The sequence below is a fragment of the Hordeum vulgare genome, chromosome 5H, assembly GCF_904849725.1.
Source record: "Hordeum vulgare subsp. vulgare chromosome 5H, MorexV3_pseudomolecules_assembly, whole genome shotgun sequence".
In the NCBI taxonomy this organism is placed as follows: Eukaryota; Viridiplantae; Streptophyta; class Magnoliopsida; order Poales; family Poaceae; genus Hordeum; species Hordeum vulgare.
The window spans coordinates 561,476,547-561,495,753 of record NC_058522.1 but is presented as its reverse complement, the minus strand read 5'-3'; the positions used below and the strand labels follow the sequence as shown (position 1 = coordinate 561,495,753).

Sequence of the window (19,207 nt, the reverse complement as noted above, 5' to 3'; positions counted from 1 at the left end):
ACGAGGAACGCATCTATGCGGATACTATGTTTGCGAGACCATTCGCACGTTTACCTCTGAGCTCAAGGATCACAGATTCGACGTAAGCAATGAACATTCACACCTCTATTTTTACCCGTCATTCTTTGTTATCATGATTGATATTCGTATTCATCTCCTCTTCTCATAGCACACGACCATGAGGACGAAGGTCCTACCAGAGCAACGCGCGATTGCTGTTGCAGAGGAGCTTGCGGGATTTCTGAGGACGGAAGCTATAGAGCTCAAAGGACGATTTAGTGTAGCTAAAGGCCATTACTGATGTTCGTCCATGTAATCGAATAGACGGGCTCTAGTCCCGATAATTCAGATCTCCATATAATTGTATATATATGCTCGCTTGTAAGATAAGTTAATCTTATATATATATGCATAATTATTTCTATTTAAATTATATGAAAACTAATTCCCGAACACCAAACGAGGCATCATGTTAATCACCCGAACACCTAAACCCTAAAACCCTAAAACCCCAAAATAATTTCATTCAAAAAAAACCCGAAAACAACAAAATCTGGAAATATTTAGTCCCGGTCCGTGTAACGAACCGGGACTAAAGGGTCTGCCCCTGGGGCGCTACGAGGCGCCCACGTGGAGCACCTTTAGTCCCGGCTTGTAAGAGGGCCGAGACGAAAGGTTAGGCCTTTAGTCCCGCCCCTTTAGTCCCGGTTGGTGAACCGGGACTAAGACCCTTACGGGCCGGGGCTAAAGGCCCCGTCTCCGCTAGTGGTAGTGCTCCATCGAGGATGAATCAGGTGACGCCGATGGTCGTCCCCTCCTCTGCTGTGACGCAACGCGCAGCGACGACGAGGGGAGATGCGATGCAACACGAGGATTATGTGTTGCAGCCATGGCGGAGCTTCAACGACCTCGCGCGTGATGCTCCAGCGATGCTTGAATGAGCGACATCAATGGTGGTTTTCTCCTCAGCTCCGGCAGTGCTGCTTGCAATGCAGTGTGAACGAGAGAAAGAGGATAAGAACAAAAATGAGTGGAGTATAGGCTTCGGAGGGAAGATTAGGTGGAGGAGAAGGGAGCGATGTGCAGTCCCACAACGACATGTGAGGCGCGGAGAGGACGGCTTACGCGAGAAACTTTTCATCCGAATGATTCTGAGCATTTTCCATAGAAAAACCATAAGAAACTAAGATGACATGCATCCCATTTCCTGCATGAAGAAAACCGCAAACCGCCACCGACGTCGCGTCGATCAGATCGCATATGTACCCTCCCACGTCGCTCTCGTGGGCGACAGGGAGGGCGCCACAACCGCCATCTACAGTTCCCTCCTCTCCTCCCTCGCAGTCGCCAAAGGACGCGGTCGGGCAAAGCCCGCCGCTGACTTCGTGTTTTTCCTTCTCACACAGGGCCTTCATCACGGGGCGACGCGACTGCGTCAGAGCACTGCGATGGCAAGGGTCGTGCTGGTGCGTCGGTGGATCCCCCTGACGGCATTGTTCGGGATCGACGGCGCATGGCAGACTTTGAGGTGGCGGATCGTGCACGTGAGGGGATGTGGCGGATCAGGATCCCCCCCCCGATCTGGCGTCCGTCTTCAGTTAGCGACGCAAGCTGTGTGCAACGTGGGCCGATGTCGTCAGCCATGACAGCGATGGCGTCGATGTGGTGGAGGCAGCAGTGTGGTGGCGGTCCTAGTGATCCACCGCATTCATGGCAACAATCTGCATGATCGGTTCTTTTTGATCTAGCCGTCGACGTGTTTTAGAGCTACTGCAGGAGATCTTGCCCAAGGATATCTCGATTGGATAGAATCCAGTCGTGCGCATCCATATCAACCTACACGGCTCCATGAGGGCGCGATGCGAAGCTCTGTTTGTTTGTTGACGCCATGGGACATGTCGGTATCTCGATTTCCATGACGTAGACAACGGTGGAGAAAGTCATGGTGGCTGAGATCCAAGGATCAATAGGGCGTAGGGAGCCTTGAAGACGATGAGGTCAGCCAGGTGTTTGATAACTTTTAGAAGCAACATTGATAAGTGGGGGAGGCAGCACTAGAGGATTTCATTTCTCGGGGTGCTCCTCGGGTGCCGAGTCGTGACTTTCAAGATGAAAACCTATGGTATGGCCTTCATTTGTTGTGCCTCGCAATTGCAGTGTTGAAATTGTTTTGAGAGCTCGAATTTTCTCCATGGTGAAAATCTAAGATCTTGGATCGGGCGACGACGACGCTTGTGCACTATTTTCTTCTTGAAGGCGTCGCTTTTCAAGACCTTTAATGTTTTTTGGGTGTTGTCTTTGGTGGTGGTTTGTGTGCTGCTACTAAGAGGAATTGATCGAGACCTTTGGTCTTTCCCTTTTTTTTTGGGTTGTGTGTATTCTGAATGCCTTTGAGACATGTTGTTAGTGGAGAGGTTGTGTGTTATTGGTATCTTCGCAATATTAATATATTTCTCTTTTCAAAGAAACATGGAGAAAATTTTCATTTGATTTAAAGGACTTTTTTAATTGAGTCTAAGCTAATGATTTTTTTCCTAGGGCCATGGAGGTACTGTGGACCCTGACCCTTGCCGGTGAGAGGGGTCTTGCTCTGTTTTTAAGTTTCTTGTGTTCGTTTAGGGTTCGTTAACATGGAAAAAGGTTTTCCCCGTCTAGCGTCCATTCCGGTGAGGCGTCTAGAGTCTTCAGAGTATGAGGTGTATCTCTGGCGAATCTCATGGTATTTGGTTGGTGCTGGTTGGATCCTTTCGATCAATACTTCTCTTCGGTGACAGTTGTTGTCCTGATGTACTGGTTCCGTGTGATCAGCATGACAACTTACTAACTGTCTACTACAATAAGTTTAGTCCGACTACAGTGAGGGAGGGGCGATAACGGTGGTTCGCCTTTGTCTCGCTCGAGTGCTTGTAGTCGTTGCTATGTGGTCTATGAACATGGAGTAATTTTTGTTATTTCTGTATTCTTTTCACTGCCATGACACGATGAATAGATCGAAAATTTCCTGGCAAAAACAGATGAATTATGAAGGGGGGATTCATATTTAAATCCTCTAAAAATCCAACAAAATTCATTTGAATTAAAAAAAGCATCGGGTGGAGGGTGGTTACACGATTGAATCGTACGTAAATTTTTGTAAGAATTGCTTTAAAAGAATATTTTATTTTATTTCTAATGCGTTCAAACTAACCAAAATCTTAAAAGTTTTGAATGGACATGACATTGCAATCATGTATCCTTTTTCCTTCTATTCCAATGTCTTAGGATCCTAGGTATTGAAGAAGTCCTTAGCAACCGTACACCAATTTAGTCGATGTAAGTTGCTCGAAAATAAAATTTAAACTAGTCGATTTTGTTTGGAAGGAAGGAGGCGCACCAGAGCACCGAGGCCGGCAACGACAGTGTCAGCAATGTCTTGGCTATGGCTCCAACAGCAAGCCAGCAGAGACAAGTTCGAAAGTTGATGGAAATTTGATGGTGCTCCAGGGCAGCTGTGAGGGTACGGCAGGGCGACAAGGCTGGAGGGGAGCATTGCCTGCCGTGGAGGCAAGCGGTTCACTGACAATTGTGGGCAGCTTGGGGGGCAGCTTGGGAAGACGATGAACAGTGAATAGCGGGAGGTAGAAGAAGGCCATCTGGCCATTCCCTTTAAATCCGACGGTCCAGACAAAATCAGCTGACCCAAAAAATAATCAGTCGACTAACCGCTATCATGCCCATTTAACACACAGTACATCAAATTTTAGGCATTTAACTAACACAGTTGGAACAAGATACACGGGAACACAGGGAGTTTCGCTCAAGAAAGACTCTCGTAAAAACCAAGAACATCAGCAAGCCTGATACCCGCAGAACTCGCTCGCCAGTCACCAAGCCTAGGTACAAAAACAACACCCAAGGTCCACATGTCAGTCCTGATCCAAGGTCGTTGCGGCACAAGGCCCCTGTACACTACAGCTCCGTCTTCACATCTTGCCCCTTGATACGGTAACCCTTCCGCGAGATAAGATCAAGGAAGAAGTTGAGCTTGGAGCTGAAAGAGGATGGCTCCTCCTCTACTGCCGCCCCGGGCTTCTTGCATAGAATGTTGTAGTCGTGCTTCAGGTGCGGCTTCACTATCTTTTCCTACAGGCGGACAAGCAGAGAGGTTATCATCAGATCACTGCCAGAGGAGATGCGGAATGCATCATGAACGTGGTATTCGGAAGAACATCAGTCAGCGTTGTATTTACCTTGAACTCCTCAAATGGGCATAAATCCTTGTTGCCGCATCCCTGCATTGGTAGCCCACCAAGGGGAAGAAAATAGTCAAGCCCCAGTATCAAACGTACTTATTAGAGAAGAAAACAGAGCACTAGCCAGCCAGATGCTTCTAGGCAACGGCGGCCGTAAATGTTGTTCAACATAACAAGCCATTTTATCAGTTTTCCACATGCTTCGTATGTGGCACGTTGGTATGTATTCTGCGATTTCATAATAGTACTAGATAAAAAAAAATGGCCCACTGCATCTGTTGGATCAGTTCATTAAGTTTACTATAGCACACGCAATGGCATGGTTAGTAAGTTTGAAACTTGAGAGATCCTAGAGGACCCACAGGACATTACATGCAGCATAACTTGTAACACCGTTGAGCAACGCGACTTAAACAAACAGGTTAGAGGATAGAGCACACAAATTGCAAAAGTATAATCTTACCGGCATTGAAACTGGGGCTTCATTGTGTAGAACTTGCACAAAATAAGAGCTCTTTTGGTCCTGAGATGTTTTTTTGCCATCAGTTTTGCCAGGGCATTGGTATAAAGCCAACATATTGTTGCTAGCAAAAGGTGCTACAAGAGTGCCCTTCCAGTTTCTTGTCTGTGGTGGCATCGGAGGTAGATCCAATGGTTCCTCCCGTTGTATCTTCTCAAAATCTTGGTGCAAACAAAAAAAAAGTTGAGCTATGTCAAATGGGCAATTGGTTTCTTTTTATGTTGTTCACGGAGAAATATCATACATGGACGGGGTGCAAAATAGGAAACGTACCTGATCCTTCAAGAAAAAGACCAAGCAGACATGTGAAAGGAACAAGAGTTTCTGCATGTGCGAATCGGAGCCTTGCCTTCTCGTACGTACCATCAGGGTAGTTTTCTACAATTACAAGAATAAAATTTCAATATAGAATTCTGAACATTATCTAGAATTCTTCCGTATCGGTTGCTACATTATGCAGTGATTCAGAATACTCTATGTTCTTTTTGTTTACTGTGCGGGTATTGCATGTTCTAGCTATACACCTAGTAAGCTACCACAAGACTCATCAAACAATGTGTATCTGGTGCTGCGAGAATTCCAGGTCATAGTGGTGTCACAAAAGCAAATGTAAGAAGGTGAGAAGCAGGCATTTTTCCAGCACAACGCATTTTTTGCTAAGAATGTCGGAGATAGTGTTACCTTCTTTAGCTATGATTGCTTCTTCCATTGACTGGACAACATCCTTGAGCAATGGCAGTCCCATTTTGTAGTTTATTGACTCACCATAACCTTTAAGCACAAAACCCTCCAAATCATCTGTCCACTCTAGCAAACGAACCTAAACAAATAAGTTAGGCATTAATATGACAAATCAAGGCCCATTGTTAATTCTTAGAATTACAGCTGCATAGAGTTAGGTAATAGTCTTTACATGAAGTATGGCGATGATAATATTCTCATTATAAAATTTAAGAGGCAGCAATTATTTGACAAAAAAGGCAACTAGCATGAGGCTAGTAGCTGACTGAATTCAACCCAAGAACAATTAAACTAGAGTTGCATGTCAGAAGCTTGCAATCCTAGCTGTGAAAACACTTCATTATGGTATGATGTAGATTCCCAACAGGATCTCACCAGTGAGGCAACCACAAGTATATAACTGAACTGAAAGTGGACCTTCCTTAATAGTTTGATCGTCGAACTATGACAAACTTAACAAACTTCATTAACCGGGATGTATCATTTTCTTAACAGATCAATGTGAATGAGGTTATGGTTCTAATGAAATAACTAAAAAAAACCATGCCAACGGAATCAAATTGCATGCAGATCATATACTTCCAACAGAAGAGTAATAGGGATGTATGACGTCTGACTGAATGCAGGCAGTGCATAGACTAGTTTGACGTAGAGTTGTAGTGATGAAATTGCTTAAGAAAAGCTGAAATGTGAAAGTAACCTACCTCAGCTTCATTGAAAAGTTGACAAGCTTGATTGGTAATGTTCAGTAAAGATGCTTCCTGCAAAAAGAACAGCCAACTGACAAAATGTCCAGAGTGTGCCACACCAAACTATAGCTCCCACAGGCAAGTATATACCTGTTTGCAGAGGAACCAGAGGGAAGAAACATCCTGTGTTGTAAAATTGAGGTGATAACGGTTGACTAAAGCAGATGTGACATGTTCTAGAATTGGCTCCTTTTGTTTGTCAACATCAGGCTCCTTCCTTTTCCTGTAGTCCTGAACATGTTATTGTGGTTATACATTTTTGGCAAAAAATAACACATCAAATAGAGCCATGGCAAGGCCACAGTTGTACAAAAGAAGAAAAGATACAGCGTATAGCATAACGAACTGCAAGCTACCACTGACATTTTACTAGCAATGGGAGAAGATACTTACATATCAAAATTCAGAAGTGTGCCTAGGACAATTATATGCAAGAACGAAAGCTGGAACGCAATTTAACTTAATGAAGCCTGAAGGAGCAAAAACTGCTTCCCAACATAAAACTACCTACCCAACAGGTGGAAGAACAAGGAATGCAGGAAAGCAGAAAGCCCGTAAAAGTACATGTGCAGATCGATCAAACATCTTTGTGCTATGTGATATTGAGTACTTAGTTAAAGCAACATGCCAACACGAAAGTACCATTTGCATCACAACTGACAATTTTAGTCTCTCTTTCAGCTACAAAATATGAGCAAAACAAACCAAAAGGAATAACAATGTTAAGTCGCTAAGCAATTTGTATCCTTAAAGTGTGTTCTGTATTTCTCAACAATGTTATTGCTACCACGAAACATGAATAGTACCTTGTACGTTTTACAGCTATCGAAGAATCGCAGACAAATATCACTTGCACGACTCTCACTCAGAACAGAGAAGGCGCGGTTTTTTCCTGCTCCAAGCTTTCCTTTCCCAGAAAGTAGACCCAAACCAAATGCTACTGCACTAGCTGATGCTCGAGGAACCTGCATCTCAGACATACAGCAATAGTGAACCATACTGGGAGACAGTAAAACTCAACAACATTGTAACCGAACAAGAAATCATCAACGTGTTAAGTATGGCAAGAAGTTACTGAGCTTACCTGGGTTGCTCTTATTGAGTACACGTCTGGGTGATATTCCTCATCAAACAGGTCTTGAAACCTCTCCTTCACTCGGTTAGCAAAACTGAACAGCTCTTCCTCACCTTCGCTAACCAGCTCACCACCTTTGACTCTACCCTTCCACCGTGACTCCCACCCCTTCATCCAGGACGGAAGTCTCTTCAGAGAATCACTGTCAGATCCTTGTTTTGCCTCTTCTACTAGGGCCCCCAACCGAACAGACAGCGTATTCAACTCCTTGATTCTCTTTTTGGTAGGAGCACGAGTCCCATGTCTTGCCTGGCGAAAGAAATTATCAAATTTACTCAGCCAATTTTAACCTAAACATTTACACAGAAGGGAAAGAGCAAGCAGACTCCACGGCAGATTGTTACATTTCAGGTAAGTTATCAACATCTAATAATTGTTGGACTACCGCAATGCTTAAATTAATCAGGAAAACAGGCTAACACCATATACCATATCACCGACACGACTGCTAAGTACTTAGTTTCAAATTCAATCCCTTCCAAATAGTACTGGACACCGAGTACACGCTGGAACTGGGTAGCAAAATGTTGGGCCAGAAATGTGTGGAATGCAGGATTGCAGGGGAAATGAAACTCACGACGAGATTGAGGTGGATCACGCGGCACTCATCGGAGATAGCCGGCGCGGCGTCCACGATGTTGGACTCCCTGGCCACATCGTACCTGCAAATATCACCACCAAATGTGATTAAAGTTAAACCCTACCATCTCCGCGAGCCCCCATCTCCGTCCCCAGCACCACGGCCTGCGCAACCACCTCGCTCGCATCCGAGAAGTAACTCGAACCCCGCTCCACCGCGAATCCACCGGCGAACTAGCCGGGGATTAGGCGGCGGTTGCAGAGACGACAGAGAGGCCGAGGGGGGAGGGGTACCTGGTGACGGTGGAGAGGTGGCGGCGGACGTCGAAGGGCTCGGGCTCGGCCGCCGCCGGCGGCGAGAGGGGGGCGGCCGCGAGGAGCGTGGCGAGGAGGAGGAGGAAGGGGAGACGCGTGCCCGGAGGAACCATGGCGAGTCGCGATTTGCTTCTCTCTCCTTCCGATTCGGTGGGAAGGGGGCTGGTTCGAGTTTTTCCGGACGGCGACCGAGCCGGCCGGCTATGTACGTGGCGGGGCGCACGGGACACGTCCCCATGGCCATCTGGACGGTCGGCGTCGCGCTGGACGGCCTGGATTGCGCGCGCTGGCTTTTAAAATCCGGAGGATGCGTCTCGGCGCGGTGCCACGTTCTGCGTGCTTTCGCATCACGTGTAATCATGGGCTCCTAGTTTCTTTTCATTTCGTTCTTCTTCTTCTTTTTTAGAATCATTTCGTTCTTTGTTGGTTTGTAGGCTGGCTTTAATAAAGGTAAAAGCTTTGCCACGCTTTACTAAATCTTTATTATTATAGGGATCTGCCGTTGTGATGGTTCGACCAGAGCGATGGTTCGACCTCTGGATCCACACTTCCTTCCGCTAGCACTTTCATCGTTTTTTTCATCCCTTCGTAAACCAGGCGATTAAATAAAGAAAACAACCGGTACATAAAAAAAACCTACCTTAACGAAACGATAATCCCCACCACCCCGCGCACGTCTTCCCCCGCACCCGCCAGCCCGCACGACGCCCCGCCCACCCCGACTCCCTCGCCGCCGGCGAACCCAGCCCCGCTGAATCCCACGCCACGCCGCCTACCCCCGAACCCCTCGCCGCCGGCCATCCCAGCCCCGATCCATCCCTCGCCGCCGGCCATCCCAGCCCCGACCCATCCCTGATGGATCCGCCTCTCCTCATCCTCGCCGGCGTCGAGTGATGGTGGTGCTCGGGCGGCCCAAGAGCGGGCGCGGCGCGGGCGGGGATCCGGCTCTCCTCATCCTCGCCGGCGGCGGCGCGAAGCGGAGGGAGAGGCGGAGAGATGTCGAAGCGAACTGGTCCACCGAAGCACCAGAATAACTACGCATGGGAGTCAAAGGGTCCAACCATGGCGTGTGCGCTGCTGCCTCCAGGTGTGGTCGCGGCCCTACCGTCTCCTCACCGGAGCCCCTCCACCTCCAAGGTAATTCGCCAACTACACCTTCTTCAGTTCTTCTACCCCCGTTTGATGGAGCAGACATTTAGTCGAACAGGTTGTGGGCTCCGCCCCTAGATGGTTGACATGAACTGATTTGATGCTTGAAAAATTGCAAAATAGTTCGGTAACTAACATAATTGCAATATTTCAGAGCCTGCTGGTCAAAATTTTGCTTATTGGATTGTATCCATGACTGTCCCAAGATTTTCACGCCTTTCTGTTGTTGAAATCTGAAGGTTGTCTGGTCATAGTCTTGCAGCTTTGGCTCGCAACAAAGGCAATCAGGAGATTATAGGCGACGTGCATGATGATGTTCGTGTTGTCTGGTCCACTGATTGTAACCATAACTCTGAGTAAGTTTATTCAGGTTATTTTCAAAAAAAAACTGAAGGTTGTAATAGTAGTCCTGCTGGAACTTGAACCACTCAAATTTTACCTCGGGAACGCCGGAGTATGGCATTCCTCATTAGCTGATACATTCTACTCCCCGTTTCCCAAAATACTCTCTTGTCAAGGAAGAAGTTGAATGATACATGTGTTCATTTTCCATAACTCTGTATAAGAACATGGTAGATCCCGGCATCTTTTTCAACCTGGTGCTTGAGTAATTCACATTGTGGTTAACCAATTAAACTCAATGGGTTGCTGTTGCTGCTTGTCTCAACCACCTGAATCTGAACTTCTATAACATCTTTGCTCACAGGGACAGCCGAATCAAGTCGCCTGCACGAACCAGCTTCACTGGAAGATGCCTTTAAGTGGTGAGGTTGCATCCAGTACAACATGCAAGAATTTCAATAGCAAAAGAGAATTTATACTAATAAATATCTGATTTCATTTGGCCTGAGATTTTTACACTAATAAATATCTGATTGCAACTGTAGAGTCCCTCAGATTGAGGAGCCTTGTTGGCTGCTGCGCATGTTCAAGTTCGTCGAGACAAGCAGCTACTTCAAGGGGATCTGCAGATGTTGTAAGTTTTTATACCGATATATCTCTAAGAGACTCTGTGGAGGCCGTTCTAGGTGCGCAGATTGTTATCTCTGGCTACTGGATTGGCCCCGACATGGAAGATGGTAGTGGTCACGTTCAGGCCATTCTGCAAAGAATTGGCTGATGAGGTGTCATTGTTAACAAGGTGATTTCCCTGGTATTCGAAAATAATCTAGGCTGTACCAATATGTGACAGCCCGATGCCGACGTTCCAGAAGATTCCCCTTTCTTTCCGTTTTCGTCGTGTGTCTGTTTTCTTTTGTCGCATCATCATCGCATCATGCGCATCATCAGCATTGCATCGACATCTCCGTTGCCGCCAGTTTTCAAAAGTTGCATCCGTTGTTAGTTGCCGGTTCTCGTCGTTGTCCGCTCCGAGCCCGACCGCACTCGCACGCGCCCGCGGCACTGTCGAAACCCTGTTTTAAAAGTGTGCGTTAAACTTTCTCTGATCGGGTTGAGATTTGACGTGCGATGTTATTTTAATATAGCTAGGCCGCCTGTCAAATTTCGTCGCGATCGAAGTCCGTCTGGTACCCGAACGGTCGTCCGTAGCGGCACCGTATTCGGTCTACCGTCGGATGTCTGACGGTGTTTTAAAAATTCGTTGCCGCGCCGCCCGTTCTCCCTCTCGTCCCCGGATATCCCCTCTACACGGCCGCGTACCCATTCCCGCGTTCAGAATCGTCCGAATCCGACCGCACGGTTTGATCCGGAACAAAATTCCGGGTAACCTAGCCCCCCCCATATGTCTATAAATAACCCCGGTGCATTTTAGACAGCCCCCCTTCCACCTCAGGATCCGTGCCTGAAACCCTAGCCCCCACTCGCTCTCTCTCCTCTCCAGGCCCCCTCTCTCCCTCAGGCGCCGTCGAGGCCCGCTCGGGCCCGAGGCAGGCCCGCCAAGCCCATCTGGCCGGCCGTCGCCGAGCAGCAGCAGCCCGAGCCCCCTTGCGTCGCCGTCTGCTCGCCCCTGCCCGAGCCGCGCAGCTCCCACGCCTCCCATGGCTGCCAAGGTTGCCTCGCCGCCGCCGGCCGCCGCTACGGCTCGCCGGAGCAATTTCGCCGGCCGGAGCCGTAGCCGCCGCCACCGGAGCCTCGCCCAACCCGAGCACTGCCGCCGCCTCCCGTCGCCACATCCGGGCCGGGAACCCCCGGATCCGGTCCCCTCCGGCCAGCCCTACCTCGCCGCGCTCCCGGGGCGGCTTCCCCCTCGCCGGAAGCCCTGTCGCAGGCCACCGTAGAAGCTCCAGCGCCGCCGTCTCCTCTGGATCGAGGAGGACGACGCGGTGACGACCGTTCGCGAGCAGTTGACCGCGCGTGGGCCTACCTCCTCCGTCGCGGCCCAGCTACGCGCCCCCAGCAGCCCCGGCCTCCCGCTCGGCCCAGCTCGCCTCTCCAGCAGCCGGCCCAGCTCCCCACCGACCTGGCCCGTGTGGCCCTCAGGTGAGCAGTCCCCCCAGCCCTTTTATTTACGCCCTGGGCGTTTTTACTTAGTTTACGCCCACTGTTCGGCCCATTAGTGCTTTAGGTTGTTTTAGGAATTATCTAAAGTCCAGAAATATGCGTATATATAAACGCCCGTATCTTTTAAACCGTTTGTCGGATCGCGACGTATTAAATATGTTTTTCATGTAGTTTTGCGAGTAGAACACGTTGGCGCTACTTGCATATTTGTTTGACACCGTTTAGCGTGCCGAATGCATCGTTTGGCGTGCTGTCCCAATAGGTTTAGTCGCGTATTTAATTTTCCGCGCGTGTTCGAATTGCTCGGATGCCGTAGAATAAATGTTCATGTTTTAGGGACCATTTTTTCATGTATTTCAGAGCGGTCATTTGTATTTTTACGTGTAGGGAATTGCCGCTAGTTTATTTTCCCGTATATAGGTTATTTTCCCGCACTTATGTGTGGCTTTATTTTGTTGTGCAATACCACATATTTTATATGTTTTCGGGGTAGAAAAGATTTTTCTGTGCAATTAGTTTTAGCTTGTGAGCAAGTTAGTTCGCGTGATATTTTGCTATGTTGCCCTCTTGTCTTTTTCGTAGGAATTATTCCGTGCTTCGTTTGATTAAGTTGTCAACTAGAGAGTTGTTCTTGGGTGTTTAGACTAGCCCCTCGTATTTTTAGTTGCAATAGAAATGCATGTTATGTGTGGTTTGATTGCCCTCAAGTTGCTAGAAATACTGCTGTTTTGAAGGAGCTGAAATATTTCTAAGTCTGGATTCTGTTATTATTTTGTTGTTGTCTTGTCTTGCTTCTATCTTTAGATCTGTAGCTCTTTTGAGGTTGGTCCAATGGAGTTGGTTGTAACCCTTGTGTTTCTCTAGCATGCTGTAAATTTTCATGTCATTTGGAGTCCTGTAGCTATAGGTTTTGATGCTGTCAATATGGCTTCAGATCGAAAACTGCACTTTCATGAGGTGTAATTTTCACTAAGCCTGAAATAGTGAGTGGGATGCCTTTTTGTGACTTCTTTCCCTAGTGATCCATGATGCCATGCTAGTTGTTGTTAGTTGTTTGTAGTAGTGCTTCTTGCCCTCTTCCGTTCCATGCCTTGCTTGCGCATATCGGAGTTGTGTAGCCGTAGTTGTGGGGCGTAGAAAATGCCATGTGGCTGATTTTGGCAGATTGTAGTGATTTCTTGTTTTGCTCGTAGCTTTTGAACCGTAGCTCCGATTTGATCGTGTCCTATATGAAACTTGCTTAGAATCTCATGTAGTTTCATTTTTTCTTGCTGGTTGTATGTTTTGAAGTGCTCGCGACCACCGTTGCACACATATTGCATTCATGTCATCATATCTTGTGGTGCTTGTATCTTTTGACCTGTAGCTCCGTTGGAGATGTTCTTTATGTGTAGATTGCTTGAAATGACGCGTAGAATCACGTGAACCTATTTGTTTTGTTGTTTAACAACTAATCAAAAGCATTAGTTCAGATCTGGACAGAATTGTAAATTAACATGTGAGGTCGTCTCGGAGATGCTATATGTCATTCCCGACATCATTTAAACTGTCTAGGTAGGTAGTTTAATTTCCGCTTCACCTCATACATGTTTGACAATATTAATATTGCCGTGTACCTAATCGGGATAGAACTGAATAATGAACGTGGAGTTTCATCAATATGCAATTCACTTAATGTGTAGTTTTGATTGTGTGGAATTGTCATGCCGTGACTTGCATGTATTCAGCTGCTCATGCATCATATGTGTTGTGAATCGTGTGGTGAATTCCGTGTCTTGATTTGTGTTTCCGGTTTTCCCCGTCTCGATAGAGTTCCGCAAGCGTGTCGGATGTGAGGACCCGTTCGACTACGTCGGTTCGTCTGCTTCACGGAGACATTCTTCTTCCAAGCGGGATCTCAGGCAAGATGACCGTTTCCCCAGATACCATTACTATCATTGCCATGCTAGTTTATCGCTTCTATCGTTTATGTCTCGTTGCCTACCACTTGTTAAATATCAGCCTCTCAACAATACCATGAAACCTTCAACCTGTTCAACCTAGCAAACCACTGATTGGCTATGTTACTGCTTGCTTAACCCTGTGTTAGCGTTGCTAGTTGCATGTGCAGTTGCTTCCATGTGATAACATGGGTTCCTTGTGATATCACCATATTAATGCTATTTAATTTAATGCACCTATATACTTGGTAAAAGGTGGAAGGCTCGGCCTTTCTAGCCTGGTGTTTTGTTCCACCTTTGCCCCCTTAGTTTTCGGCTACCGGTGTTATGTTCCATAAACGAGCGCTCCTAACACGATCGGGGTTGTTATGGGGACCCCCTTGATAATTCGTTTTAGATTAAAGCTGGTCTGGCAAGGCCCAACATTGGTACTACATTTGCCTAATCACCTAATAAAATTGCATAGGGAATTTCCGGACCCCGAGGATAATTTAATCAACCCCCCGGGCCAGTGCTCCGCATGAGTGTTGGTCCACCCACCTAGCAGTCGGCGGTGCCACCTCGGGGCAACTCGAGGTTTGGCTACAGTCCACTATGCATAGACGGTGTGTCCTGAGAACGAGGTACGCAGCTCCTATCGGGTTCGTCGACACGCCGGGTGGCCTTGCTGGATTAGTTTTACCTTTGACGAGATATCTTGTGCATCGGGATTCCGGTGATGCTTTGGGTAATCTCAGAGTTGAGGTTTTCCACCAGGGAATCCGACGAGATCGTGAGCTTCGTGATTGAGGATTTCTATGCGGCTTGTGGTAATTTGTGATGGACTAGTTGGAGCACCCCTGCAGGGTTAAATCTTTTCGGAAAGCCGTGCCCGCGGTTATGTGGCAACGTGGAAGCTTTGTTTAACACTGGTTCTAGATAACTTGAAGTTACCTTAATTAAAATATGCCAACTGTGTGTGTAACCGCGACTGTCTCTTTCATGAGTTCTTACTCCGATCGAGGACACGGTGGGGTTATGTCTGACGTAGGTAGGTGTTCAGGATCATTCATTTGATCATCAGTAGTAACGTCCGTTATGCATGGATCTTCCCCCTCTTATGTCTTGTACTCGTAAGTTTAGCCACCAAATATATGCTTAGCCGCTGTTGTAACCTCACCACTTAACCATACCTCACCCACTAAGCTTTGCTAGTCTTGATACCTTTGGAAATGAGATTGTTGAGTCCCCTGTGGCTCACAGATTACTACAACACAAGTTGCAGGTACAGGTAAAGGTTACCCGAAATGCTTTTTTTACTCTGCTTGAACTAGAAAAGATCTGGATGATGTTTGCATTATTGTAGAAAACACTAAAAGTGAACGGAATAGGCACCAACAGTTAACTGACAAGGCGGCGATGTTGTTGGTACAAGAATAACTTATGTGAGCTCAGAGCAAAATCTTACCTAGAGTAGAAATTCTAGGCACTAATACTCGTTTGTTTGCACAAATTTAGCTTCTTGGAAGAAAAGCAACAAAATACATCAAATAGAACACATATAAATTACCTACTCACTCGGTTTTGGCTCAAAACAATGATATGTTTCAAGATGAATTAGGCCCTGTTTGTTTCATAAGTCCTAGGACTTTTTTAAGTCCCAACTTATAAGTCATAAGTCCCTACCTGTTTGTTTACAGGGACTTATAAGTTTCGAGTCCCTACCTGTTTGTTTACAGGGACTTATAAGTCCATGTTGCACCTAATAATACACTTGTTCACATAACCCTTGTTCATACAAATGACGCCTCCCTCAACGACAGCTGTGCCCGGGGCGACGAATGGACGCAGGTGAGAACCGGCTCGGCCTCCGATGTTCAGAGACCGGCTGCGGCCTCCTCCGCCCTAGGGCACGGGCCTCCCACGACCAGGTCCGACCGTAGGAAGGCCATGACCGGCCGACTGGTCGAAGAGGAGTTGCTGGTACGAGCCAAACTCCGGGAAGCCGTCTACGTTGTTGTTGAGATCCAAGAAACCCATTCCCCTTCCGAGATTTCCGCCGGCGGATGAGCCTTGGGTTGCCTGTTGATGCAAGGAAAACTAAGAGAAAAAGGGTGTCTGCTCCTCATCGTCAGCCATGGCGGGACAGTACACACGCGAGCGAGGCGGGCAGAGGCGACTGGCACAGGCGGCCGATGCGGGGCAGAACACACGCGGCCGAGGCGAGGTGGGAAAGGAGACAGGCGGGCGAGGCGACGTGGGAGGCGAGGGGATAGACAGGCGGGCGAGGCGGGACAGAGCCGGGGGAAGAAGACAGGCGGGCGAGGCGACGTGGGAAAGGAGCGAGCGGGGCGGAGACTACTCCAGCAATGCGAGGCGGTGGGGCGGCGGCGACTGGAGCTTGGGAGTGACGCAGGTAGGGCGGTGGGGCGGCTGCCAGTTGGAGCGATGCGGGGAACGACGCGGGCGAACGAACCTGGAGCGACGCAGGGTAGGTCCGGCCCGGGATAAGTCGCCATAAGCTCCTCCGTGAGGAAGAGCTCGAACTCGAGCACGTCAAACCTCATGACACGGCCCGTCAAGTCGTCAGCGGTTGCACTTCACGCGCACGCACGCGGCAGCCAGCAAGCAACGGCTGCTCTGCGCACGCAAGCGGCGGCCAACCAGCGGCGGCTCCGCACACATGCATGCACGTGGCCGGCTGCGCACGCAAGCGGCGGCCAGCTAGCAGTGGCTACTACGCAAGCGGCGGACTGGAGGAAATCCTCACCGACGGGGTCACCGGCGTCGAGGTGGGAAGGTGAGTGTGACAGCTCGATGCCGACGTTTCAGAAGATTCCCCTTTTCTTTTTGTTTTCATCGTGTGCCTATTTTATTTTGTCGCATCATCATCGCGTCATTCGCATCATCTGCATTGCATCGGCATCTCCGTTGCTGCCCGTTTTCAAAACTTGCATCCGTTGTTAGTTGCCGGTTCCCGTCGTTGTCCGTTCTGAGCCCGACCTAACACGCACGCGCCCGCGGCAAGTCGAAACCTTGTTTTATAAGTGTGCGTAAAACTTTCTCTGATCGGGGTGAAACTTGGCATGCGGTCGTGATTAGTTATAGCTAGGCCGCCTGTCGAATTTCGTCGCGATCGGAGTTCGTCTGGTACCCGAACGGTCGACCGTAGCGGCACCGTATTCGGTCTACCGTGGGACGTGTGTAGGTGTTTTAAAAATTCGTTGTCGCGCCGCCCGATCTCTCTCTCGTCTCCGGATAACCACTCTACACGGCCTCGTAACCGTTCCCACGTTCGGAATCGTCCGAATCCGACCGCACGGTTGGATCCGGAACGAAATTCCGGCTAACCTAGCCCCCTTTTCTCTATAAATAGACCCCCTTCCTATTTATTTAGACAGCCAACCCCCTGCCTCGGGATCCGCACACCTACCCCTCTAACCCTAGCCTCCCACCTCCTCTCTCCTCCCTCGGGCCCGCCCAGGCCCATCTGGAGCCCGCCGGGCCCGAACCGTCGTCGCCGCCTCGCCCGTTCCTCCCATGGCGCCCGTAGCCCCATGGGGCCTCGCCCCTTCGCCACCGGGAGTCGTGCCCACCACTGACGAGCAGCCGCCGCTACCGGAGCACGCCTTCACGCCCCGCTCCGCCGCCGGACCTCGGTCAGCAGCTCCCCACGGCGAGGCCAGAACCTCTCCTTCTCCTCCCGTGTTCTCTCTCTCTCCTAACCAACTTCCTTCTCCCTCTCCCCCATAGGATCTGCCGTGGCTGGAGCCGTCGTCGCCCAAGCTTCGCCCGCATCCCTCCGACCGATCCCGCCGCAGCCGGCCGCCCGAGCCGCCTCGCCGGCCCTGCCGGATCGCGTCGCCGTGGCCACCTCCAGCAGACGACGCCAACGCCCCGATCTGATCGGGGAGACGAAGTGCCTGGGCTAGCTGGCCGCCTCGCCCCGCCTGGGCCGGCCTCCCGCAGCGGCCCAGCTGGTCGTGCCCCAGCAGCCCAGGCCGGCTTCCTCCCCCGTTCGGCTCAGCACCAGCTCGGCCCAGTCGCACGTCCGCCCGAGGCCTGCCTCCCCGCCGTCATGGGCCCGAGGCCCACTCAGGTGACCGCCCCCGAGCCCACTATTCCCCGCCCTAGGCGGCTTATACTAAGTTGCGCTCAATGGCCGATTCGGCCCTAATTCGAATCCGGCACAATAGCATTTTTTTAGGATTTAGAATCTAAATTCTATTTCAGGATTATATAGATTTTTAAAACGTTCGTAAGTTTTTAACCGTAGTTCGGATCGCGATGAAATACATATAGTTTTGGTGTAGAATTTCGCGTAGAATCCGTTTTAGCAACTTGCATATTTGTTTGACGACGTTAGCGTGCCGTATGCATAGATTAACGTGCTGTCCTAAGATGTTTGCGTCCCGTATTTATTTTTCGCGCGTGTCCGGTTTGCCTGAATTCCTTAGACAAAATGTTCATGCTCTAGGGACCAATTTTCCATGTATTTTAGAGTAGTCATTGGTATTTTTGCACGTAGGGATTTGCCGCTAGATTATTTTCCGTGTTTAGGTTATTATCTCGCATTTACGTGTGGCAATATTTTTGTTGAGCAACCCCACATATTTTATATGTTTTCGGGGTAGAAAAACCCATATGAGTTTTCTATGCAATTAGTTTTAGCTTTTGAACAAGTTAGTTCACGCGATATTTTGCTATGTTGCCTTCTTGTCATTTTCGTAGGATTTATTCCGTGCTTCTTTTGAAGGAGTTGTCAACTAGAGAGTTGATCTTGGAAGTTTAGTCTAGCCCCTGATATTTTTGGTTGCAATAGAAATGCATGTTTAGGGGTAGTTTACTTGCTCTCAAGTTGCTAGAAATAGTGCTGATTTGGAGGTGCTGAAATATTTCTAAGTCTAGAATTTGTTATATTTTGTTGCTCTCTTGTCTTGCTTCTATCTTGTGATCTGTAGCTCTTTTGAGGTTGGTCCAATGGAGTTAGTTGTAAACCTTGTGTTTCTCTAGCATGTTGTGAATTTTCATGTCATTTGGAGTCATGTAGCTTATGATTTTGCTGCTGTCAATATGGCTTCAGATCGAAAACTGCACTTTCATGAAGTGTAATTTTTCACTAAGTCTGAAATAGTGTGTGAGAAGTCATTTTGTGACTTCTTTTCCTAGTGATCCATGATGCCATGCCAGTTGTTGTTAGTTGTTTGTTGTAGTGCTTCTTGCCCTCTTTCGTGTCATGCCTTGGTTGATTTTATATGAGTTGAGTAGCTCGTAGTTGTGGGGCGTAGAAAATGCTATGTGGCTGATTTTGGCAGATTGTAGTGTTTTCTTGTTTTGCTCGTAGATGTTGAACCGTAGCTCCGATTTGATCGTGTCCTACATGAAACTTGCTTAGAATCTCGTGT

General features: G+C 48.5%; 1 protein-coding gene across 1 annotated transcript; it reads right to left on the bottom strand.

The window, feature by feature from the left end:
* Positions 1–3,686: 3,686 nt before the first annotated feature.
* Positions 3,687–8,444, bottom strand: LOC123453006 (multiple inositol polyphosphate phosphatase 1). Its single transcript, XM_045129763.1, has 11 exons — positions 8,251–8,444; positions 7,955–8,039; positions 7,327–7,626; positions 7,049–7,207; positions 6,333–6,473; positions 6,198–6,254; positions 5,434–5,572; positions 5,026–5,130; positions 4,696–4,913; positions 4,230–4,271; positions 3,687–4,122 (listed from the first exon to the last, which is right to left on the bottom strand). Exons 1-11 carry the CDS (start codon positions 8,382–8,384, stop codon positions 3,949–3,951), a joined length of 1,554 nt encoding a protein of 517 aa, XP_044985698.1. The 5' UTR covers positions 8,385–8,444; the 3' UTR covers positions 3,687–3,948.
* Between the last annotated feature and the right edge of the window lie 10,763 nt (positions 8,445–19,207).